This window comes from Leucoraja erinacea, chromosome 15 (assembly GCF_028641065.1).
Source record: "Leucoraja erinacea ecotype New England chromosome 15, Leri_hhj_1, whole genome shotgun sequence".
Taxonomy (NCBI): Eukaryota; Metazoa; Chordata; class Chondrichthyes; order Rajiformes; family Rajidae; genus Leucoraja; species Leucoraja erinaceus.
In genome coordinates this window covers 25188540-25213121 of record NC_073391.1, presented here as the reverse complement: position 1 = coordinate 25213121, position 24582 = coordinate 25188540, and the positions used below count along the sequence as shown (strand labels likewise).

The 24582-nt window shown below is 43.5% G+C and overlaps 1 protein-coding gene across 1 annotated transcript in view; it reads left to right on the top strand.

Moving 5' to 3' along the window:
* pdzd8 (PDZ domain containing 8) overlaps positions 1–24582 on the top strand; it is a 157479-nt gene that overhangs the window by 33123 nt on the left and 99774 nt on the right. Inside the window, exon 2 of the mRNA XM_055646928.1 lies at positions 21585–21710. Within this exon, the coding sequence (XP_055502903.1) occupies positions 21585–21710 (126 nt within the window). The remainder of the gene's footprint in view (positions 1–21584; positions 21711–24582) is intronic.

Genomic DNA, 24582 nt, shown 5'->3' with positions numbered 1-24582 from the left:
TAAAATCGGACCCAAACTATTCTCAATGAATCTACAACGCTTCGTTCGATTTTTATTTATAGCGTTCGACCTTTAACAAATCCCATGGTTCCTTGTGTTTTTTGGAATACCGAACTCGCTTATTGATTCCAACATTTTTTTGTAACATCTCAGAATTGCCTCTCCTGCTCTTTTTGGTTGTATTTATTTAACATAACTCTTAGCTCAATTGCATAAGTATTCTGGTTTCCAATGGGTAATATCTTATGGTATCTTACAGAGCATCTTAACCTCTTCACTGTCTTCTATGCGTTACCAAATAAATTCAGGCTCTTCAGTTAGGAGATTTGTAAAGTAGCAGTTTGATTTTTGGGAATAAAAAGAATTGAACATCATGTTAAAGTACTCCCAAAGACTACAGAATTAAGGAGTGGTTATATTATTCAATTAGCTCCCTTGTTTAATTAGTTTTTCTAAATTAATAAACTTGGGAGTGAAATTAATACATTTAATTTTGAAGATAATTGATGCTCAGATTTTAATTTGAATTAAATGATACACTCTTTGAACTTATCAGTGAACACAACATAAATGTTATAAAGTCTTAAACAACATAATCTAAAGTGTAAGCTCCATGCTATCAGTTATGTGTGGACCATTTGGGAAAGGATCTGTAGATTGGAGTGAATATTCAGCAATCGTTTTGCCTTATAGTTTCTCTTTGAAAAATATGCAGTTTGAGTTATCTCTGTAATTTAATATTCATTAATATAAATAGATGGTCTATTTTGATAATGTTATTAATACTCTTAATTTGATCCATGCATTGTTATTTTCACTTACTCTTTATTTGAAACCTTTACTGGTTTCGATGGTGTTGGGAGATAGCAACTGATGGTATAAATTAGGTCTTGTTTTTGAATATTCAACATATAAAGGGGTTAATTATAGTGAATTAATGCCTTCCTTCTGATTCTTCATCAAAATAATCTCACCATCCATAATGACTTGGACATCATATCCATAATGACTTGGACATAATACTATCCTGCCTGAAATGTGGCCTGTCCATGGTCTCCAGAGATGCTACCTGATCTTAGTTGCTCCAGCAATTTGTCTTTTTTTGTGGACCAGGGAACTGTGCATAGTTCCCAGATCCCTCTGTTCACCTGCATTCTTCAATTCCCTACCATTTAATTCCCTACCATTTACCATGTAATCCCCTACCATTTACCATGTAAGAGGAGAGAAGTGGGAGAGTGGGGAGGAAGGGGTAGAGAGACTGTGGAAGAGGGAACAGAGTGGTGGGGAGGGGTGATGTGAGCAGAGGGAGAGGGGTGAGGAGAGGGAAACAGAGAACATAGAATTAAGAGCAGGAGTAGGCCATTAGCCTGCAACACCGTTCAATATGATCATTTTGTCCCTCTTAAATATAGCCAATGAACTGGCTCAACTACCTTTCTGTTTTAGTGGTGTGGAAATTTGTGTTGAAAATTTTTCCTCAGTTTTGTTTAAAATGACTTTTGTTTCCCTGCCCCATTCCCAAGGGTGGAAGATAATTAGTCATTTCAGGGTTGAATTTCATCACTCCACACCAATAATATGCATTCTCCACATTTCGGACAACTAGTAATGTTGTTTTATATGCAAAGCTGAAATTGGGTCATGTTGATCCGATATGAACCTCTTGTTGGGCATTATTGGTGATGATTTTCTCTCTGCAGGCCGCAGCTAACCCATAGCCACTCTTGTCAGTTGTCACCGGCACCAACCTTTACAATGATTACCCAAGCAATCGTTCCAGGTGCGACAGAGGTTTACCTGCATCTCTTCCAACCTCATCTATTGCGTCCGCTGCTCTAGATGTCAGCAGATCTATATCGGTGAGAGCAAGCGGAGGTTGGGCGATCGTTTCGCCGAACACCTCCGCTCGGTCCGCAATAACCAAGCTGACCTCCCGGTGGCTCAGCACTTCAACTCCCCCTCCCACTCCGTCTCCGACCTCTCTGTCCTGGGTCTCCTCCATGGCCACAGCGAGCAGCACCGGAAATTGGAGGAACAGCACCTCATATTCCGTTTGGGGAGTCTGTATCCTGGGGGCATGAACATCGAATTCTCCCAATTTTGTTAGTCCTTGCTGTCTCCTCCCCTTCCTCAGTCCCCCTGCTGTCCCCTCCCATCCCCCAGCCTTCGGGCTCCTCCTCCTTTTTCCTTTCTTGTCCCCGCCCACCCCCGCCCCCGATCAGTCTGAAGAAGGGTTTCGGCCCAAAACGTTGCCTATTTCCTTCGCTCCATAGATGCTGCTGCACCCGCTGAGTTTCTCCAGCTTTTTTGTCCAACCTTTACATCTGTGTTTATGCCAGTAGCATATGTGCTAATTTACTATAGTTTTAAAATTAAAAGCTTAATCATTATGGTGACAGGGCTGAGGCATTAACATTTAAAATAAATGCAGATGCTGAAAGAAATTTACATTTAATTTTAAGTGTTGTTGCCTCTCACTGTGGTCATGGCCAATAAGCCGAGGTTCCAATTGGAATGTGGGGTGCTGACTCCTAGGTCCAGGAAATTGAAGTCAAGTCAAGTTTATTCGTCACATACACATACGAGATGTGCAGTGAAATGAAAAGTGGCAATGCTCGTGGACTTTGTGCAAAAAGACAAACAAACAAACAACCAAACAAACTACAAACAGAATGGAACAGAATCACATATTATTTTACATATTAAATATTGTGGGCGGAAGGAAAAAGGGAAAAAAACAGCACTTAAAAAAAGCAGTAGAGTGGTACAGTAAAAGTTAGTCCCTGGTGAGATAGGAGTTTACAGTCCTAATGGCCTCTGGGAAGAAACTCCTTCTCAACCTCTCTGTTCTCGCAGCATGGCAACGGAGGCGTTTGCCTGACCGTAGCAGCTGGAACAGTCCGTTGCAGGGGTGGAAGGGGTCTCCTATGATTTTATTGGCTCTGGAGTTGCACCTCCTGATGTATAGTTCCTGCAGGGGGGCGAGTGAAGTTCCCATAGTGCGTTCGGCCGAACGCACTACTCTCTGCAGAGCCATCTTGTCCTGGGCAGAGCAATTCCCAAACCAGATGGTAATATTTCCGGACAGGATGCTTTCCACAGCCGCTGAGTAGAAGCACTGGAGGATCCTCGAATACACTCTGAATTTCCTCAATTGCCTGAGGTGGTAAAGGCGCTGCCTTGCCTTACTCACGAGTGCTGCGGTGTGTGATGTCCATGTCATATCCTCAGAGATGTGGACTCCCAGATATTTAAAACAGCTCACCCTATCCACAGTATCCCCATTTATCCTCAATGGTGTGTATGTCCTCGGATGATGTGCCCTCCTAAAGTCCACGATCAGCTCCTTAGTTTTTTTGATGTTCAAGAGGAGGCTGTTGTCCTGACACCAGAGTGCTAGATCAGCCACCTCCTCCCGGTAGGCCTTCTCATCGTTGTCTGAGATCAGGCCCACCACCACAGTGTCATCAGCAAACTTGATTATTGAGTTGGAGCTGAACCTAGCCACACAGTCATGTGTGTACAGGGAGTACAATAGGGGGCTGAGGACGCAACCCTGAGGCGATCCTGTGCTCAGTGTGAGGGACTTTGATGTATTCCCTCCCATCTTGACTACCTGGGCCTGGGGGTGAGAAAGTCCAGGGCCCAGGCACACAGGGAGGTGTTGAGCCCTAATTCCAGTAGCTTCTCGGCCAGTCTGGTGGTGACTATCGTGTTGAAGGTTGAACTGAAGTCTATGAACAGCATCCTCACGTAGCCCCCCTTCTGGCTGTCAAGATGAGAGAGAGCGGTGTGCAAAACCTGGGAGACCGCATCGTCCGTGGATCTGTTCGGATGGTATGCGAACTGTAATGGGTCCATGTTGCGAGGGAGGTAGGCACAGATGTGTTTCTTCACCAGCCTCTCAAAGCATTTAATGACTACCGAGGTAAGAGCCACCAGACGGTAGTCATTCAGACAGGCTGGGGAGGCATTTTTTGGTACTGGTACAATGATGGTACCCATTGTATTGATTGTATTAAGGCCAGGCGACAACTCTCAGACACCTCCTACTTATCCTTGGACCATGATCCCACAGACGAGCACCAGGCCTTAACCTCATATGCCATTTCTGATTTTATTACTTCTGGCTGTCATCCCTCCACAGCCTCCAACCTTATCGTTTCCAAGCCCTGCAGAGCCCGGTTTTACCTTCTCCCCAAAATCCACAAACACAATTACTCTGGCAGGCCCATTCTTTCTGCCTGTTCCTGTCCCACAGAAATTATTTCCACGTTCCTGGACTCCATCCTATCCCCCCTCCGGTCCGATCTCTCCCGATCTATGTCGAAGATACCTCACATGCCCTTCTCTTTAATGACTTCCGCTTTCCGAGTCCTCACTCACTCATCTTTACTATGGATGTTCAGTCACTCTACACCTCCATCCCCCACCAGGAAGGCCTTAAAGCCCTCCGTTTTATTCCTCTACTGCAGAACCATCCAATTTCCCTCTACTAACACTCTACTCTGCCTAGTGGAGTTGGTTGTCACCGTCAACAACTTCTCCTTTGACTCCTCCCACTTCCTCCAAGTTCAAGGCGTAGCTATGGGCAACCGCGTGGGCCCCAGCTATGCCTGCCTCTTGGTAGGGTACGTTGAACAATCCCTGTTCCAGGCGTACACTGGCCCTGTGCCCGAACTCTACTTGCCTAGCGGAGCTGCTCCTCGCCCTCAACAACTTCTCCTTTGACTCCTCCCACTTCTTCCAAGGCGTAGCTATGGGCAGCCGCATGGGCCCCAGCTATGCCTGCCTCTTTGTAGGGTACGTTGAACAATCCCTGTTCCAGGCGTACACTGGCCCTATCTCCATTACATTGACAACTGCAATGGTGCTACCTCCTGCACCCATGCAGAACTTATGGACTTCATCAACTTCACCATCAATTTTCATCCTGCACTCAAATTTACTTGGACCATCCCCGACACCTCCCTCCCTTTTCTTGATCTTACGGTCTCCATCACAGGAAATATTACAAACCCACTGACTCTCGCAACTATCGCAAATATTACAAACCCACTGACTCGCGCAACTATCGCAAATATTACAAACCCACTGACTCTCGCAACTATCTAGAGTAAACTTCTTAATAGATGAGGCCCTCACTCGTGTCTTCTCGGTACCCTGCAGCTCCGCCCTTGCTCCCCTTCCCCCTAGATGCAACAGAAACAGAGTCCCCCTATGTCCTTGCCTTCCACCCCATCAGCCGTCGCTTACAACACATAATCCTCCCCCACCTCCAAAGGAACCCCACCACCAGCCACATTTTCCCATCTCCACCCCTTTCCGCCTTCTGCAGACACCGTTCCCTCCACATCTCCCTGTTAACTCATCCCTTCCCACCCAAACCACCTGCTCCCCAGGTATCTTCCCTTGCAACCGCAGAAGATGCAACACCTGTCCCTATACATCCTCTCTCGACTCTATACAGGGACCTCAACAGTCCTTTCAGGTTGGGCAGAGGTTCACTTGCACCTCCTCCAACCTCATCTACTGTATGCGTTGTTCAAGATGTGGATTCGTACATCGGCGAGACCAAACACAGACTGGGCAATCGTTTCGAGAACACCTTTGCTCATCCTGCCTAAACCTGCCTGATCTCCTGGTTGCTGGACCCTTTAATTCTCCTTCCCATTCCTACACAGACCTTTCTGTCCTAGATCTCCTCCATTGTCAGAATGAGGCTAAATGCAATTTGGAGGAACATCATCTCGTATTTCGCTAGGGCTAAGCTGACAATGGCCTTTTTCCTTTATCATTGTTACTTTTTTGCATATCTTTCGTTCATTGTTCGTTATTTCTTACCATTACTGTCTATATCTCTCTTTTCCGTTATACCTAATCAGTCTGAAGAAAGGTCTCGACCGCAAACGTCACCCATTCCTTCTCTCCAGAGATGCTGCCTGTCCTGCTGAGTTACTCCAGCCTTTTGTGTCTATCTTTGGGTTAAACCAGCATCTGCAGTTCCTTCTGACACATAAGTAAGCAGGTTTAGAAAAGCCAATGGCTCAGTGTTTTCGCACTTCCAACTGGCTGCAGTGGGAGTAGATTGATTATCAGGCTAAGCCAGCAATACTCTGACCTAAAAGGACAATAGAAGTAAGCAAGGGCAGACTCAATGGACTTTCTTCTTTATTTATGCCACTTTGAAGGCAATGTGACTGAGTAGATTTTGCAGAAACTAGAAAGTTAACAAATTATATGGGAAAGAAGTGCAGTCACTTACTATAAGTGATGGGGGTTATGTAAGGGGCTATATGGTCATGACCTCAAACAAGACAGGGTCTCCTGAATGGAATAATGAAAATGAATTTAAGAACAAAATAAATACAATGTATAGTGGATGAATCATAGCTTGCTCTGCTATTTAATATTTTGGGCTGGACTATCTCAATTTGATTTATCTGGTCGATTTTCCCATGTTCTTCAATTAATATCCAAAAATAAGTTTTGATTTCAGATTTGGAGTAGAAAATTTTAGTATAACTATAGACTTTTTATAGTTGGACAAATTGAGGTGGGCAGGATACCTTTTATTAACTATTTCATATAATTCAGTGACAACATTTTATAGCATAAAAATAAAGCTCCTGAAATGAAACAGCTTTTACATCGGCTGCAGTTACAACTGTGGATTCTGGAGCCTTCTGGGTTTTTTCCCCAGGACAGAACTGAATTAATTTTGTTCTTTAACTTAGCATGTGTGACCTGGGGCAATGCCAGGTAGAATCAATGTTTTTCATCTCTGTACTTCATATGTCCTAGTGTCATGTGAGGATGACATTAAGTCGACCAAGCCCATGCAAGTTGATATAGCAATTCCATCTCCCCGTTAATTTTTCCTAGCACCTCTCCCGAAATTCCCATTAATTTCCCCCTGCCAGGTTCTACCACTTGCCAATATACAGTGGCCAATTTACCAACCAACACACAGGTCGTTGGCATGTGGAAAAAAGCAGGTGACCCACAGGAATAACAGGGAGAACTCAGCACTGGGGGTCAGGATTGTACGCATATCATCAACACTGCGAGGCAGCAATTTCACTAGCTGTACTATGGTACTGATCAAATTTTCACTGATCTTAACCAGACTCCTGGTCCATTTTTATATGGAACAGTCAGGCATCAGCACTAACTGCTGCATCAACATGAGACCCCTCAGGCACAACTGTAATAGACTAAGGCCATTGAATACATTAAAGAGATTAAACATGGTTTGTGTTGTATCATGGCTTTCAAACATCATAAACCAGAGGGATTACATTAAAGTGCTTTGAGTGCTATCAAAATTCAGCATTTGCTTAATATTTGATTCACCAAATGGAGTTCATCTCATTTATAACGTGTACTGCAGGGGTAAGTCATAGAAAGATTTCCCGTCTTAAGTCAAGCTGCCGTTAGGTGGACCGAGGGTTATTCATGAGATTGGACCAAGGGTTATTCATGAGATTTTAAAAGAAAGTGATCAGTAGAAAGGGTTCTCTTGTTTATGTCAAAAATTGACCAGTGAAGCATGACAGAGTTTAGTATACATGTAGAATTAAAGATATTAGAATAAGTTACAGGGCTGGAGTTTAATTCTAAGAAGCCAGTAGCTAATTTATAAATTGCCTTCAAAAGGTTTATAAATGTTCATAAATTTCCAACAGGATATGACCCTACACAATACAATTCTACACCATTCATTGTGGCTGAAATGTCCAGCCTCTGAGATAGACATATTAGTAGTTTTGTGTAGAAACTAGGAATGGCAGATGTGGGTTTCAAAATAAAAGACACTCTGTGCTGGTGTAACTGAGCTGGTATAACTCCAGCATCCCTGGAGAACATGGACAGGTGACATTTTGGGTCAGCTCCCTTCTTTAGATTGATTATGCTGGGATGTGGGTGTGGATGGGGGAAGAAACACGTTTTATGTTTTGCATTGTACAGATAATGGACTGTTGCTCCATGATGTTTGATTGTGTATGTTAATGTTCAATGAGTTGCAGTATTAGTAGTCAGGAAAGCACAAGTTATGCTTTGAATTGATGTAAGTCTTTTGGATTCTATTAAAAGCCTGCGCATCCACTTTCGATAGTACTGAGAAACTTGTGTATCTTTATGGGCGTGCTAGAATGGCACTGGTACACAGTATAGCTGTGAACAAGTTTAGTCCTTGGTCCAATGTAGCAAATTCCAGATACAACAATAGCATGAGACTAACATTTTGGAGAGTTTGAGAAGAATTACCACCTAAAATGTTTTGTGGAGGAGGGAGGGGTCAGCGTGCAATTGCGATGGGTTGAGCATCATTGTTGAGTACCATGGTGTTTTTGAATGTAGCTTTAATAATTCATAGGCCCATATTTTTGGGTATGGTAAGATTTGCCAATACTACACCAGGTGTTTGCAGTTACTTGTTTAATGAAAATAAAATTGGAATTCTGCCAGCTCACCTTGCGCCTGTTACTGAATAACAAATACTTTTCCTTTAGGCACTCTATTGATAACTTCTTTGAAGTTAGTTTTCAATGCATAGTTGTATCATTTAATTTCTCCCATCCAGCACAACAGACCAAGACCACAGGCCCACCTTACCTGAACAAACAACTGAGCAAGCCAGCAGAATGGAATCAATTTATGTGTGTCACTTAGAGCAGCCTTTTTACCTTTCATTCACAATAACGACTAATTTCACTGTCGTGCAAAAGGACTCTCCAATGTGATTGAAATACAGAAACACAATCTTGCTCCCCAATTTTACTTGCAAATCGGCATGGGCGCAGTGGTAGAGTTGCTGCCTTCCAGCGCCAGAAACCTGGGTTTGATCCTGACTACGGGTCCTGTCTATACGGGGTTTGTATGTTCTCCCCTTGACCACATGGGTTTTCTCCAGGTGCTTCGGTTTTCTCCCACACTCCAAAGACGTACAGGTTTGTAGGTTAATTAGCTTAGATTTACAAAAATGTGTAGGATAGTGCTAGTGTATGGGTGATTGCTGGTCGGTGGAGTCTGGCTGAAGGGCCTGTTTCAGTGCTGTATCTAAACTAAACAAGAGCATGTTCTGTGATACTTAAGCCCCTGTCCCACTTAGGAAACCTGAACGGAAACCTCTGGAGACTTTGCGCCCCACCCAAGGTTTCCGTGCGGTTCCCGGAGGTTTTTGTCAGTCTCACTACCTGCAACCTCCGGCAACCACCTGCACGGAACTGCACGGAAACCTTGGGTGGGGCGCAAAGTCTCCAGAGGTTTCCGTTCATGTTTCCTAAGTGGGACAGGGGCTTTACACCCATGATGCAGATTCTGTATCACACATATGGTTCCCTTCTGTTTTTAATGTGTCCATGTCTGGGTGAAAACCTCAGTTTGCAATCTTCTTTATTTCGACTGTACCCCTGCACTCACAGCAGATTATTCACAACCTCTCGCCTTCCTGCAAATTCCAGCAGGACATTTATTTTACATTTTGCATATTCAAATGCAGTGTGGTAAGAACAAGTGCTCATATGTTAGAAACAAATTAAATATCCAGGCTCTGTTAGACTTTAGGCTTCGGAGATACAGTGTGGGAACAGGCCCACCAAGTCCACGCCGACCAGCGATCACCCCGTACACTAGCACCATCGTACACAAAGGGGAAAATTTACAATTTTTTATCGCAACCATTTAACCTATAAACCAGTACGTCTTTGGAGTGTGGGAGGAAACCGGAGCACCCAGCGAAAACCCCAGGTCTCTGGCGCTGTAAGGCAGCAGCTCTACCCCTGTGTTTCTGTGCCACTCTTGTTTTGCAAGTGTAAATTGGGAGAACAAGATGTTGTTTCTGGATTGCAAGCAAGTTTGGACAGCATTTTGTACCACACTGAAATTAATATTTATAGTGATGGAGTGTTCAAGCCAATTGTACATTTTGCCTTTCTATCTTATCTATGTTTATAAATCCCTAAACTACCACCTTGGACAATGTCTGAAGAAGGATGTCTTCATCAGTCTGAAAAAGGGTTTCAACCGGAAACGCCACATGTCCATTTCCCTGCACAGATGCGCCTTGACACATTGTTCCTTCAGCACCATATATTTTTTTTGCTCATGATTCCATCATCTGCAGTCACTTTGGTGTACTTTGTGGATGTGTATACTGCATGTTGGTAGTCCGCATCCCTGGTGATTTGAAGTTTGTCATGCTTTGTCATGTTCCTTAGTGCTCCTGTTCAACTTAACCAAACCCTATTTAAAGTAAATGCATTCTCCCAGTCTTCTGTACATCATTTATTTATTTGTTCCATTTGTCCCCTATTTTCATTGTTCTCCTGACAAAAATATACGCTCTTCACCTTCTCACTGATATACCTTATTCCTCTTTTCCCATTTTGTGCTTTATTACTGCCTTCTTTTCCACACCTGTCCAATCTTGTAAACTGTATAACATTATCAGAAATAGCCACCTGTACATTTTACAGCCCCGGTAAAGAAGGAATGTTTTTGTTCCAAATGTTTAATGTCAGCACTTTTGTGATTTTGAAATCACCTTTGTATCAATGGAGATAATATTGCTTTTGCCTCTCCAGTATGTGCCACACGTAGATTGCATCTCATGTCCTGAGTGATGTATTAATAGCTGCATTATTTTTTGCTGTCCACTGATTGCTTATTTAATGCTGACACACAGACCATGAACCCTAATGGGTCCATGACAGAGCCAATCTTGTTAAAGACGGAGGGCAAGCAAGACTGCTTCATTACCTCTAATTTTAACTTTTTTGTAGAATATTGTTTTACAATATTTACGCTGCCACTCTCCAGCAGGCTTTCCTATGAGAATTGTACTAATCTGTTGAACCTACATTGGCTCTATTCCAAGACCAAGGTTATCCCAGCTTCAGTAGTTGTACTGCATTGCACATATGTTGTTTGTGTTTTGCAAACTTTTGGAGGCTGAGGCTCAGTCTGCTCTTTCACTGAAGTACAGGCGACTTCCTGCATTACCAATAGAAAACCAGCCACATTGTAAGAATTATTTGAAGATAAAAATCTTGCACCTGGGCATAAAACCCTTTGTTTAACAGGTGACGGGTAACCCTGCCCATTCTATGTGTTTCTGAACTGCTGAACTACATGCAGCAGGCAATTCGAGGTACTCCAGATGTACGAGCAATGCTCTGTCTACAAAATCCTCCAAATCTACTTGACAAATAATTAAACTAACATCAGTATTGTCGTCTAGGCCAACACTGAGGCCTTTCCAAAGATTTAAGGGTGTTCTCGCAACCTGCTTGAAAGCTTCCTCCTGACTCCCAGGAATCCCTGAACCACGGCCACTTGTAACTTTTGGATTAACACTAAACCCTTCATCTATGCATTGGGCACATTCAGAAGCTCAAGCATAAATGGCCAAAGGAAGATACTACCTCACAAACTACCCATCTACCTCTCCTGTCAGGCACCTGTTGACCCATGTGTTGTACAGCCTACTGGTCTCATTGGCCTCCTCGAGTCACCTTTGAATCACAAAGGGAATTAAAGCAACTCGTGGGGGGCTGTATAAGAGGTCTTACTACACAATACTTGAACAAATATTTATGCCTTTCCCTACTTCATTTATGCCATTTTACCGAAGCTCAGAAGTATGTTTGCACTTTTCTATACAAAAATATCTAAAGCAGATTCAAATTGCTGGAATCCTTGTCCTATAAGTTTGTTCACTTTTTTGAAATGGATGCCTAGTTTAGCATCCATACAATACTGTAACCTTAAACGTTAGTAAGGTGATCCTGAGTATGAATGCTTCAATTGTCTCATACCATTGCTTTTGTTAACCTGCTACATGATGCGGTATGACCAGTTGTGACTGAAGTACTATTAACCAGTGCATGTATTGGTATTGTATGACTAAACAACAGATGCAAACTGACCTGGTGATGTTACATGGTCTACAGCTGTCATAGGAATGAATGGTATTATGTGCTGTATTTAATGGATGGATCTAATGGCATCAGGATGTTACATCTGGCAATGAGAGATTGTTTGAATGTGCCTTATTTTGTTAATGAGATTATGTATTTTGACAAATTTCAATGTGTTCTGTCTCGCAGGTGGAGTTTTAAATCCGCGAGCCTTGTACAATTACAGGGATTCTGTCACTTGTAGTTAAACAAAATCTTTCTTGGTCTCAAATTTGATCAATGTATCTTTTTTCATTACAAAAGGAAGTTTCTCAGGCATACATTACTGGACCAAAGCTAGAAATTTAAGATAGTCGATGGTAAAATTGTTTCTCGAGCCGAGTTTCAAAATATTGTTTGTAACTTCATCGACTTGTAGGTCTACAGGTTTTAAAGCAAAAACCTGCAGCTGCTGGAAATCTGCAATAAAAATATGAAATACTATGCAAATCATATAGCATCTGTAAAAAGGGAAACGTTTCAGTTCAATGTTCTTGCGTCTTGATCTGTTCAGGGAAGGGTACTGCTCAACTTTGAATTCATTTGAATCCACCATAGCAAATATAAATGCTTAATTTTGGTTAAAAAATGTACAGTAAAATCCAGTTAATGACGTCAGGGTTAGCTTCTGCATATTGAGGTAGAAAAGTCCTATTGATTGAAGGCTGTTTGAGTCTTGAGGTTGTTTCCTGTTTATGTGCTGCTTGTATACATTGTTATTTGTACACCTCCATAAAGGGACAATCATTGGTGAGAATATTGATGGGTTCTAATGGTCCTTTGATGTTCTGAAGCGCTTTGATATTTCAACTGAAAGCTGGCATAGCTAATAGAATTGCACCCTAAGTGCTGCATCAAAGTGTTGATAAAGATAATCTTTTTGGATCTTTGGAGTGAACTTCAACCCACAGTTGCCCCCGCCCCTCTGCCGACCCCCCCCCCCCCCCCCCCCCCCCCCCCCCCCCCAGGCCAGTATTTCCACCCACACACCAGTATTTCCATTTAACCTGTCAGTCTTTGTCCAGCCCTCACCTCTCTTCCATTTTTTTTTACCCTCCTCCCCACTACAATCAGTCTGAAGAAGAGTTGTCCATCCATGTTCTCCAGTGATGCTGCCTGACCTGTTGAGTTACTCTTGCACTTTGTGTCTTTTTTTGTAAACCATCATCTGCAGTTCCTTTGGTCAATGCATTATGATTGTTCAGGGAAAGAAAACTCGCCCTTACGGAATTCATCATTGCTTCACAAAAATTTGAGGTAAAAAATAAAACTTGCATTAAAGTCACAGAACATGGGTCAAACACGGGTGGGTGGGTCAAGCATAGAAGAGGCATCTTGATTGGCATGGACAAATTGGGCTGAAGGGCCTAATTCTGGTCTGTATGACATTAAGCTGCAAACCTGAACCTGGGGATTTAGAACCTATCCCTGGCTGGCTGTCTACCCCCTGGTCTCATTTCCTGCTTGCAATCTAGACCCTTAGCCCACATTCTAGAATATTGAGCGAGCCAAATGCCAAAACATTCATAATTCTTGAGTAATTGGATGCTGGATTAATGTGGATGCCTGAATCCAAATGCACCCTTACTGAGGTTTGCTTCAAGTTTATCACAATTCCTCTGTATTTCAATAAGATCCTGTTAGAAATGCTTCTGTGCTTTGTTTGCTTTTCAATTGACAGAGCATGTTACCAATTGACTCTATTGACATCTCACAATGCTTTATGTATTATCTTTATTCAGAAAAAGTGCTGGCTTTTTCATTTCATCTTTTACCCTCTGAACGAATAGTAGACTCTTTGTCCATTTGTGAAGCGATTCAGCCGATGATATAATTTGACAGTTGTGCAATGCTAATGAATGTTTTCATATCATTTGTGGTTTTGGAATTGTGAAGGATGTCAAGTGTGTTTGTTATTTCCTCTCGAATCCATGGAAATTTATCTCAATAAATTCCAGCAATGTTCTAGCATTTTCCGTTTTTCCCCAAATTTTGAATGAGTAGTTGTTTGCCTTGGGGCAGTCGGACAACTATTTAAAACGGGGTAGGAAGGAACTGCAGATGCTGGTTTACACCGAAGATAGACACAAAAAGCTGGAGTTAATCAGCGGGTCAGGCAACGTCTTATTTAAAAATGGGTCTGTCGTTTAGAAAATAAGCAATTCTGTTTGCCTTGGATAGAGTACTGGGTGTTGCTTTACTTAAAATTCCTATACTTTATTGGTAATTTAGATTGTACTGGACTGAGACTGATCATTGCAGAATATTGAAAAATCCTTGTCCTTAAAGAATCTATGTTTCAGTTGATTGCTCATTGGTGTCCCCAGTATGTCTTTACTGGCATGACATTGCATCTCTTTTGCGTCAGCTGTCGAGTGAAGAATCTGCTCATGTATGTGAAGTTGTCGTACACTGTTAGTGAAATCTCATCTCAGATTAGGTTCTCTTTTCCTGATGAAGAGGCATCGAAGAAGCTCAAAGGTAGATTAGAGGAAGAACTTTCAATGTGTTTGCCAACAGCATGAGGATATATGGCACAGTCAGCATTGGGTAATTTCATTACTGACACAATATTTATATTCCTGGATAGACACGCAAAACTAGAGTAACTCAGCGGGACAGGCAGCATCTCAAGGGGGAAGGAATGGGTGACGTTTCGGGTCGAGACCATTCTTCACACAGATATTGTCTGAATTATAATCCTGGATTATTTAATAAGTGGATCTTAACGTTTTCAGTTGCCTTGTGGGATTGAATGTTGTACCTGTGGAATGATGGTTCAAGGGTATGAATACATAGTCCAGTAATTAATCACAAACCTTCTTGCCATTATGTGCAGCCAAACACTTCTATGTTCTGACTTTTGCAATTGTAAAGTCTGAGATCAAGAATTTATATGATAGATATCATAGAAGTTGTTCACTTTCCATAGGTAGAATAGGTTATTAATTTGTAATGAACTCATTCCTTTTTATCCAGCATCTCCATTCATAAATATTTTAAATGACTTTCAATGGAATTACATTGAAATTACAATGCAAAAAGAGGTGCTAGACACGGAGCTTTTGTGCTAATGTTTCCATGACCAATGGCCTCAATCCAATATTCCATTATTCTAATTTCCTTCAATTAGCTTGTTTGTACTTAAATGTTGTGATGAATCACATTCAGTGTGGTGGGACTCGAAACTGTCCAGCCAAGAATTAGAAGGGACACAAAGTTTGTCCAAGCCAATAAATCTTTATTGTTAGCTACAATACAACTCCCTACTACCACACCCAAGGCATGGGCATTCCCTCCAGGCCGAGGGTTCGCACTGCGTGGCTCACCACCAGGGGCCGCCACATGACCCCCTCCAGAACCAGAGGCACCGAAACGGACAGGAAGCCGAACAAGGCGGCCAGACCTCGTACATACGTCCCCACGCACAGGGGACAGCCCGGTATGGACGAATTCGGGGGAACCCGGCACAGCGGAAGTCCCCGATGGCGAGGATAGGCCACCTGTACTGGCTCGTTAAGGTCCAAATGGACCGTCTTCAATCGAGCCACAGACACAGTCCCTTGCTGGCGCCTCCATGTCAAACAGAAAAGTCGTGGGCCCGTGCCGCAGCACCTGAAAGGGACCCTCATATGGGTCCTGCAAGGGTGACCTGTGGGCATAGAAAGACATATGGGCTGTACACGAGAGCCGGTGGCACATGGAACGGAGACACACCATGCAGAGACGTCGGGACAGGGCGCCGACTCTCTCCCGTAAACAGACCAACACAGATTACGGCGGCTCCTGGAACCCATCTGCGGCCGGAATAAATTCCCCTGGAACGGTGAGTGGAACGCAGTAGACCAATTCAGCCGATGACTTTGCCAAATCTTCCTTGGGGGCAGTCCGAATCCCCAGCAAGACCCACGGCAACTCGTCCATCCATTCTGGACCTGTGAGTCTTCAAGGCGTCCTTATGATGACTGTGCAACTGCTCCACCAGCCTATTAGATTGGGGATGATATGTCGTCGAATGGTGGAGCTGTGTCCCCAACAGGCGAGTCATTGCGGACCACTGTTTGGACGGGAACCGGGCATCCCGGTCGGATGAAATGTCTTGCGGCACCCCAACGATCCAATGGGCCACAAGGGTGCAAGCGCAAGACGGGGCAGAAGTGTCCATGAGTGGGATGGCTCCGGCCACCGCGTAAAAGGGTCCACCACTGTCAGTAGGTTCGAGATACCTCTGGATGGATGCAGCGGCCTCCCTCCCTCCCTCCCTCCCTCCCTCCCTCCCTCCCTCCCTCCCTCCCTCCCTTCCCCTCCCTTCCCCTCCCCCTCCCTTCCCCTCCCTTCCCTCACTCCCCTCCCTTCCCTCCCTTCCCTCCCTTCCCTCTCTTCCCTCTCCTCCCTTTCTTTCTTTCTTTCTTTCTCTGTCTCATTCCTTCCTTCCTAGGGTCTATTTCTTAACTTTCTTCTCTCTCTCTCTCTCTAATGGGCTCTCTTTTTCCAACACTTTCCTGCACTTTCATGACTTTCTCACTTTCCTTACTTCTTTTATTTCTATCTTTCTTAAAGCTCAAAAAATGAAGGGGTACAACAAATGTAATAAGATATATGTGGTGTGTATTACTGTAAATTATTGTACTTCTAATAAAAATATTTTTAAAAAAGTAAAGTGGGGGGGAGGAGGGGGAGGGGGTTGGGTTAACGTTACTTTATTGCAGATGGGGCGGGATGGCGGGAGGCTGGGCCACGGGCAAAGGCATTGTGACATCATACAGCTGGGCAGCGGTTATATATTTTTTAAAGTCAAGTAGGTGAACAATTTTTGTAAAAATCTCGGGAAATAGTTAACCAAATTTACAGAGGAATGGATTTCTGAAATCATAAGGTAAATCTCTACTGAAATATGTGAAAATGTCCACGTTTTTGGCGTCTGGTACTCAAGGAGAAAGGTCTCAAAGGCAAAATGAAACACACACACGCAGCGTTTTATATAATACTAGACCAAGGGGGACCCGTTGGGTCCCGTCCCCTCAACCCATGCTTGCGGGGGGAGCCTGCGGCATCACGCACACACACACCCACACACACACTAATCACCCTCCAGACACACGGGGGGGGGGGGGGGTGGAAGAGAAGGGGAGGGGGGAGAGCAGAGGGGGGTGAGGGAGGGAAGGGTGAGGAGAGGGGTGGAGGGGAGAGGAGAGAGTGGAGGGGGAGATGGGACAGGGAGAGGAGGGAGGGAGAATAGAGTGGGGAGAGAGGAGGTGGGGCAGAGGGTGGGAGAGAGGAGGGGGGGATGAGATGGGGGGAGAGGGGGTTGGAGGAGGGGAGGGGGGTGGAGGAGGGGGTGGAGAGAGAGGAGGGGGTGAGGTGCAGTAGAGGGGACGGAAGGGGGGAGAGAGAGTATAGGGGGAGGGAAGGGGGGAGAGAGGGGCAGTAGAGGGGACGGGAGGGGAGAGAGAGAGAGAGAGGGGGGGGGGGAGGGAAGGGGGAGGAGAGAGAGGAGGGGGTGAGAGATGAGGAGGGAGGAGAGGGGAAGGGGAGAGAAGAGGAGTTGGAGAGGGGGGAGAGGAGGAGTGGGGAGAAGGGGTAGGGGGGGGGGGGTGGAGATAGTGGGGGAGCAGAGGGGTGGAGACAGGGGGTAGTGGGGGGGAGAGAGGGGGGTAGTGGAGGGGAAGAGGGGAGGGGGAAGAGGAGGGAGGGGAGGAGATGAGAAGAGGGGGGGAGGTGGAGGGGAGCCGGGCTAGTGAGTGGGCTGCGAAAAGTGGAGATATAGAACAGGCCCGACTCTCTGGAAACCTGGAGCGGTTAGCAGCTGGAGGGAGGGGGCGGGGAGAGGCGTAGCTTCACAAGCTGCACCGGCTGCGAGGAGAAAGTTCTTCATCACGTGAGCGCCGGTGACCTCGGAATATGCAGAACTTGCTCGTTCTTTCTGCGCCTTTTTTTTGATGCCTCATTTTGAAGGGAATACAGAAGATGGATCTCTGATGAGAGTCATCGAGAAACTATTGGAAGTATATTTTTAAACTATGGGAAAAAAAAGATTTTAAAGAAACGAAGCAATGCGGTAAACCAAGCATTGTGAATCAAACGGGTCTTATTAACGAAACAGTGGTTGAACACGCCCGTTTAGTTTGGAGAACAGTTAGGTACTTGTTGCCGTTGAGAGGACCACCACGTCTGTTGACTCATTGGCTCGAGCTGAGGTTCTCGTCCGGAACTCTCAACTGTCATCTGCCATCTCCCTGTCACGTGATTGTTTCAGTTCTGGTGATGAAGGTTCGATCAGTAAGTGACTTGACCACCAGGTGACGCCACATTACGAAGGTCCTTTCTAGGTGTTGCAACATAATAATAATAATAATAATAAATTTTATTTGTGGGCGCCTTTCGAAAGTCTCAAGGACACCTTACAGAATTTAACAAGAGTAAAAAACATATAATCGGAGTAAAATAAATAGTAAAGACATCACCAATACACAAATTAAAGACAGAATTCGATCCAAAGACAAAAAAATCAAAAACACAATGTGAAGAGAGAGCAGCGGCAGCTAAACCGCGCCAGCATACACTCTCCCTTCCGACAGCCATCTTGGACACAAACTAAAATAATCACTTACACACAAAAATCATCCCCCCACAATGGTTACCACTGTGGGGGAAGGCACAATGTCCAGTCCCCATCCCCAGTTCTCCCAAAGTCAGGCCTATTGAGGCCTCCGCTATTGCCTCTACGGAGGCCCGATGTTCCTGGCCGTTCTCGCCTGGTGCTGTTGCCCCGGCATCGGGAGGGTCCTCTCGGCGGCTGGGCCACCTGGAACAGCAGCTTCCTTACCGGAGACCGCGGCTACCAAAGCCGACAAGGCTGCGCCGGTTTGGAGCTCCCAGGCTCCCGATGTTGAAGTCGGCTCCGCTCTGCAGACCTGCAGCCCGGAGGTATTGAACTCGGCGGTCACAGCTCACCGGAGCTCCAGCGCGTCGATCCAGCGCGGCGACCCAGGCAAGGCATCGCCCGCTCCGCGATAGCGCTCCAGCTCTGTGCCACCACCGAAGCCGAGGTGCTGGGCGGTCCCGGCCAGGAAACGGCACTCCATGCCCGCTGGTAGGCCACGAGGACGGGTCGGCGGGGCAGCCCGGAGAAAAAGCTGCCTCACTGACCAGGTAGGGACCTAGAAATATAGTTACCCCCTTCCCCCCACATTAAAAAGTCTATTTCTCCCACAAACAAAACACAGGACTCACTAGAACTACAAAAAAAAAAGTGAATTAAACGGACCGCTGCTGGTTAGCAGCCGTTCCCCAAGATGGTTCCTCCTCCAAACATGGCACCGAGGCCTTTGTGCTGGACATGGGGGGCAGGCGGGAGATTGTTTCGGTGCTTGTTGCCATTGAGAGGAGCACCACACATCTGTTGACTCGTGGGCTCGAGCTGAGCTTCTCATCTCCAACTGTCAACTGTTATTGCAACTCTCAACTGTCATCTGCAACTGTCAACTGTCACCTCCCTGTCACGTGATCGTTCCAGTTCTGGTGACGAAGGTTCGATCAATAAGTGCCTTGACCACCAGCTGGCGACACAGTATGTACATGTATGTAAATTAAAAATATCTCTGACCTTCAGTGCTATCCATATTTTCACATTGTGTATATTCTCAAGAATTGGGAATATCCTGATATGTGCACTGTAGTTAATTAATCGTTCCCTATGGATCCGTGAGCAATAATGCTGGCGATCCATTATCATAGGGAAATATCGAATTCAATGCCCTTACAGTCTGTGTGGACTTGCTGATGTGTAGTAACAAAAGAGTATTCTTCCTTGATCTTGACATGCATTTGTCAGCAAATTGTTGCTCATCCTTGAATTATTACCATCTTTCCCCACATTCCAAAGTGATGCTCCGTGTAACTTTGAATTCAATATGAATCATGGTGTGCAATTAAATTGAAGTAGAGAGTGGTGAATCTCTGGAACTCTCTGCCACAGAGGGTAGTTGAGGCCAGTTAATTGGCTATATTTAAGAGGGAGTTAGATGTGGCCCTTGTGGCTAAAGGGATCAGGGGGTATGGAGAGAAGGCAGGTATGGGATACTGAGTTGGATGATCAGCCATGATCATAGTGAATGGCGGTGCAGGCTCGAAGGGCCGAATGGCCTACTCCTGCACCTATTTTCTATGTTTCTATGTTAAATACCATTCTTTATTAATTGAAATGCTCATTTACCCCTAAATATTTTTAGTAATTTAATATTTATATTTAGTTAGAATTCAGTTATGTTTGTATGAAGAGTTGTACTGACATCCAATGGTGAAACACTTGATCTGCAGTCACTCCAGGGAGAAACAAGTAGGAACAAATGTATGAATGAAGGATGGTAGGTAACAGGACTTGGTGGTAGCTGAAAATAGGGGGGAGGGAACACTCTGTTTCTCAGTTTAGTATGCGTCCATCTCTTGTGTAGACATGACTCAATAGTAAAGGAATGTGTGTAAATAGCTGTATGCATACCAGTATCATAGTTGTCATAACAGAATTTCTCGAACTTTATAAGCAAAGGTGGCATTATGCAGTTAGAGGAGGCTCCATTTGTTGTTTAAGTGTACAATTGATGGATTTGTAGAAAGTAGTAACTGTATCTAGTTCTTATAATATTGGATACGTATCCATCTGCTATGCAGGAGTGGTCCCTCATACAATTGCTTATTTTTCATTGTTAAGCATTACACTTTTTCCAAGTGAAGTCAAGGAAGACTTAACCACGATGCTGGTATTATAAGTGGGGCTGAAAAATACAATACTCATCATATACTTATTAAAAGTCTGATCTTGTACATGTGTATATGTGTGTGTATATGTGGTTGTCTTTACATCTTCGAAAAAACGCTACGTGATAACGATTACATTTTTACATATTCCGATTGACATTTTTCCCCTCGAGGCCGAGAACACCTTCACAGAACATTTTATGCTTTATTTCTTGACTTATTCTCAACTCATTACTGATTAAAAGTCTAAAAAGGTTAAAAGACCTTCACTGAACATTTTATGCTTTATTTCTTGACTCATTACTGATTAAAGTTTAAAATATCAAAAGACTGAATTTAAAACAACCAGCTTCAACTGATGACATCACAATGGTTCGGCTAGCAGTGATCAACTTCACTGAAGATTTCATACTATATTTCGCAAGTTATTCATTATTAAACACTCTGAACTTTTCACCTCACAGGAGGGGGAGGGCGAATTGCTATTGCAACACGCTGGGGGAGTGAAATTTGAATTTTTTTAAAAGCCCAATGCTGAGGGAGGCAGAGGTATGCTGGAATCTTACGTTTCGGAAATGGCTTGAGTTGGAGGACCAGGCTTCCCGTTGGGGGCTACGGGTAGGGAACTGGTGCGTTGGGGGAGCAGACCCATCTTGTACATGTGTATGTGTGTGTGTGTGTGTGTGTGTATATGTGGTTGTCTTTACATCTTTGCAAAAACACTACGCGGTAACGATTACATTTTTACATATTCTGATTGACATTTTTCTCTTCTAGGTAGAGATCATACCTTCACTGCACTTGGTCTAGTACATTAATAAAATTATTTGGTGCTCAGTATTTTGTCTTTTTCCTTTCTAGGTACAAACCATTCTTTCCATACCAAGTTCTTCCTGCCACAGCCGATACAGTGAATTGTGACCTCTATTTACAACACGCGAACATGACTGAGGGACGCCTAAAAGTCACTTTGGTAGAATGCAGCAGGTACGTAGGAAAGAATTACCTTCCTTAGATTGGAGATTATTTTATTAATCAGTACCTTCTCCAGTTAGAGACATTATAAATATGATCACAATTTTTAAAATATAAATTCTCCCATGGTTTTATTGTTATCATATTTTCCTGTTCAGGGTCCTACTTAGACTACTAACTACTATAGCTTTAGGAGAACTTTTGTCATTCTCTAATTTTTGCCAACTCAGATGTTTGTATTGCAACCTTATATGGAAACTGCTCACTAGACGGACCTGCATTGAAGTCCCAAAACAGGAAAAAACACTTAATTCAGCCAAAAGGTTTGTGCAGCACTGCAGGAGTGTGATAATATATAATGTCCCCTCTGGATAATGTAAAATATCATGATGTAGGAGCTGAAGAAGGGCACAGTGTTTTCCTGGTATTCTAGCCAAAATGTTCTTTCATCCAGCATCATGACACAAGTTATAAAAAAATATGAGAAATAGTAGCAAGAGTAGATAATGAGCCTTTTCACTCTTTAACAAGATCTTTGGGCACAGTTCTGCCTTCCTGTCGCCAATTACTCTAACCATAACTTGGCTATAATCTAAAAAACCCAAGGTTGCCTGATGTTGATAACAGTATGTGTACACGATTTGAGCTCAAAACTCAGAATAAGTTTAATGCTTTTCCATTCATAGGCCACTGGGGTGGAGAATTCCAAAGATTCACAATCCACTGAGAGAATTCCTTTTCTCAGTCTTAAATTACTGATCCCTTATCTTGGGAATATTCCTCCAAGTTCTAGACACAGCCAGGAAGGAAACATCTTCATGGGGTTTGCCAAACCCTTTGAGTATCGCAGTTTTGATATTTTGATGCATAATATTGTCTTTCGGCAGATTGTACTGGAGAAATCCATTGTTCCACCAACCCTGCACACCCCTGATGTGATTGCTAATTCCTACAAATCCATCCAATTTTAAATTTAAACAATCAATGGACCTTGCACTGCCGGACAACTCTGACATGATCGGGAGTGTGATTATAACCACTTCTCAGTTGAATGAACCCAGTATGGAACTTTAACCCTCCCGTCCTCACAATTCATCCTTGTGAGCATCACGTGATTTCATGTATGCCTTACATGATGTCAACAGTAGGAAACCACTTGAAATATGATCTCCAATTAGACCGTAAAAATTGGCCACAGTGTGCCTACTTGTGCATGATGCCCAAAGTTGGCACCATATTTTCAGTTGTCTCAAGCCAAAGTACTGATTTGAGTTTGTGAAAAGGTACTTGACATGAATCGAAGAGACTTGTGTACCATCAGTCTGTGCTGTTTTTGAAATGGGTTCTTGGGGTTAAAGTTTACTGTCTAACTCACTTCATCACCCTTTGCTTTTTCCACATAATTTATCTCTTATTTATTCCTTCTTCAGTTCCTTTGCCAGAGATTTAGATCCCAGCATGCTGGTGATGAACATCTGGAATATTTCCCATTATTTATTGACACCAATAAAATCTCTGAACCTCAGATGTTTGTTCAGGAATCACATTTGTCAATTTCAATACATCGCAGTCTAAATTTATGATGTGGCTATTAAATTATTCCAGTCACGCAATTCCAAAAAATTGAAAAATAAATTATTATTCAAAGCACTTGTTTACAGCTAACATTCCTTTCGTTTTTAGTCAGATTCTTTAACCTTGCCTGCGCAGCCTTAAAGCGCATAAAATGTGCATACAAGAACAGATGGAAATAGGAGCAGGAATAGGCCCGATATTCAGTGTGGTCACATCTGATCTATACTGACTTTGTCTATATATCTATTTGCACTTAAATTTATCTATTGATGTGGAATGTAATCATCCTTGGAGACAGAATACCAAGGATTCACCCCCATTTGAGAGAAGAGATTTCTGTGTTACCCAGTTTTAAATAAACTTCTATTTAACTCCTATATGGCTCTTATTTTGTACCTTTGTTCTTGACTCTCCCACCAGTGACATCATCTCGACATCTACCTGGTAAAATCTACTTAGGATCTTGTATGTTAAAATAAAGTCACCCCTCATTCTTCTTAAATCCAAGGAATAGAGAACCAAACTGTCTAGTCTCTTGGATAATTAAACCTGGTGAATCTCCTTTGGACTGCCTCCGATACTACTATTTCCATTTTTGGGTAAGGGGACAAAAATTGAGCATAAAACTCCAGATGTGTCTTCACCAACACCCTGTACAACTGTAACAACACTTATCTATTCTTAAATCCAACCTCTTCATCGTGCAAATTTTAATCTACAATTTCTCTTATCTACACTTTATCTGTAGCTGTAACATTATATTCTGCACTCTGCCTGTCTTATCTTTTGCATCAACTGATGTACTCACAAATGGTATGATCTGCCTCGATAACACGTAAAACAAAGTTCTACATTTTATATACATGTGACAAGAATGAATCAATACTATTAAAGGCCAATATGCCATTTATGCTTAATTACATGTTGGATCTGCCGCTACTTTTTCATGATTGACCTGACACTTCCCTATTTGCTGGGTTTTCGCCCAATCATTCTTTCTATCCATATCCTGTTGCAAAATCACAATGTCCTCATTACAACTTTCTCTTCCACCAACAGTAAACTTCTAAATCTTACTTTTTTTCCCCCAATCTCGTGACTGGTAGTGTAAATGTGTTGCTGTCCCACTGCGGTGACCTAATTGGCAAGTTTAGAAATGTTTAGGAGAGTTTGAAAAAGTGTCATGATGAAGACCTCCTTCGACTATGTAGAAGACCTCCTTCGACCTCCTTCGATTATGTTGAAGACCAGCTTCGACTAGCTTCGGAAAAATTGGACACCGAATAGTGGAGAGTGAAGACGACCTCCT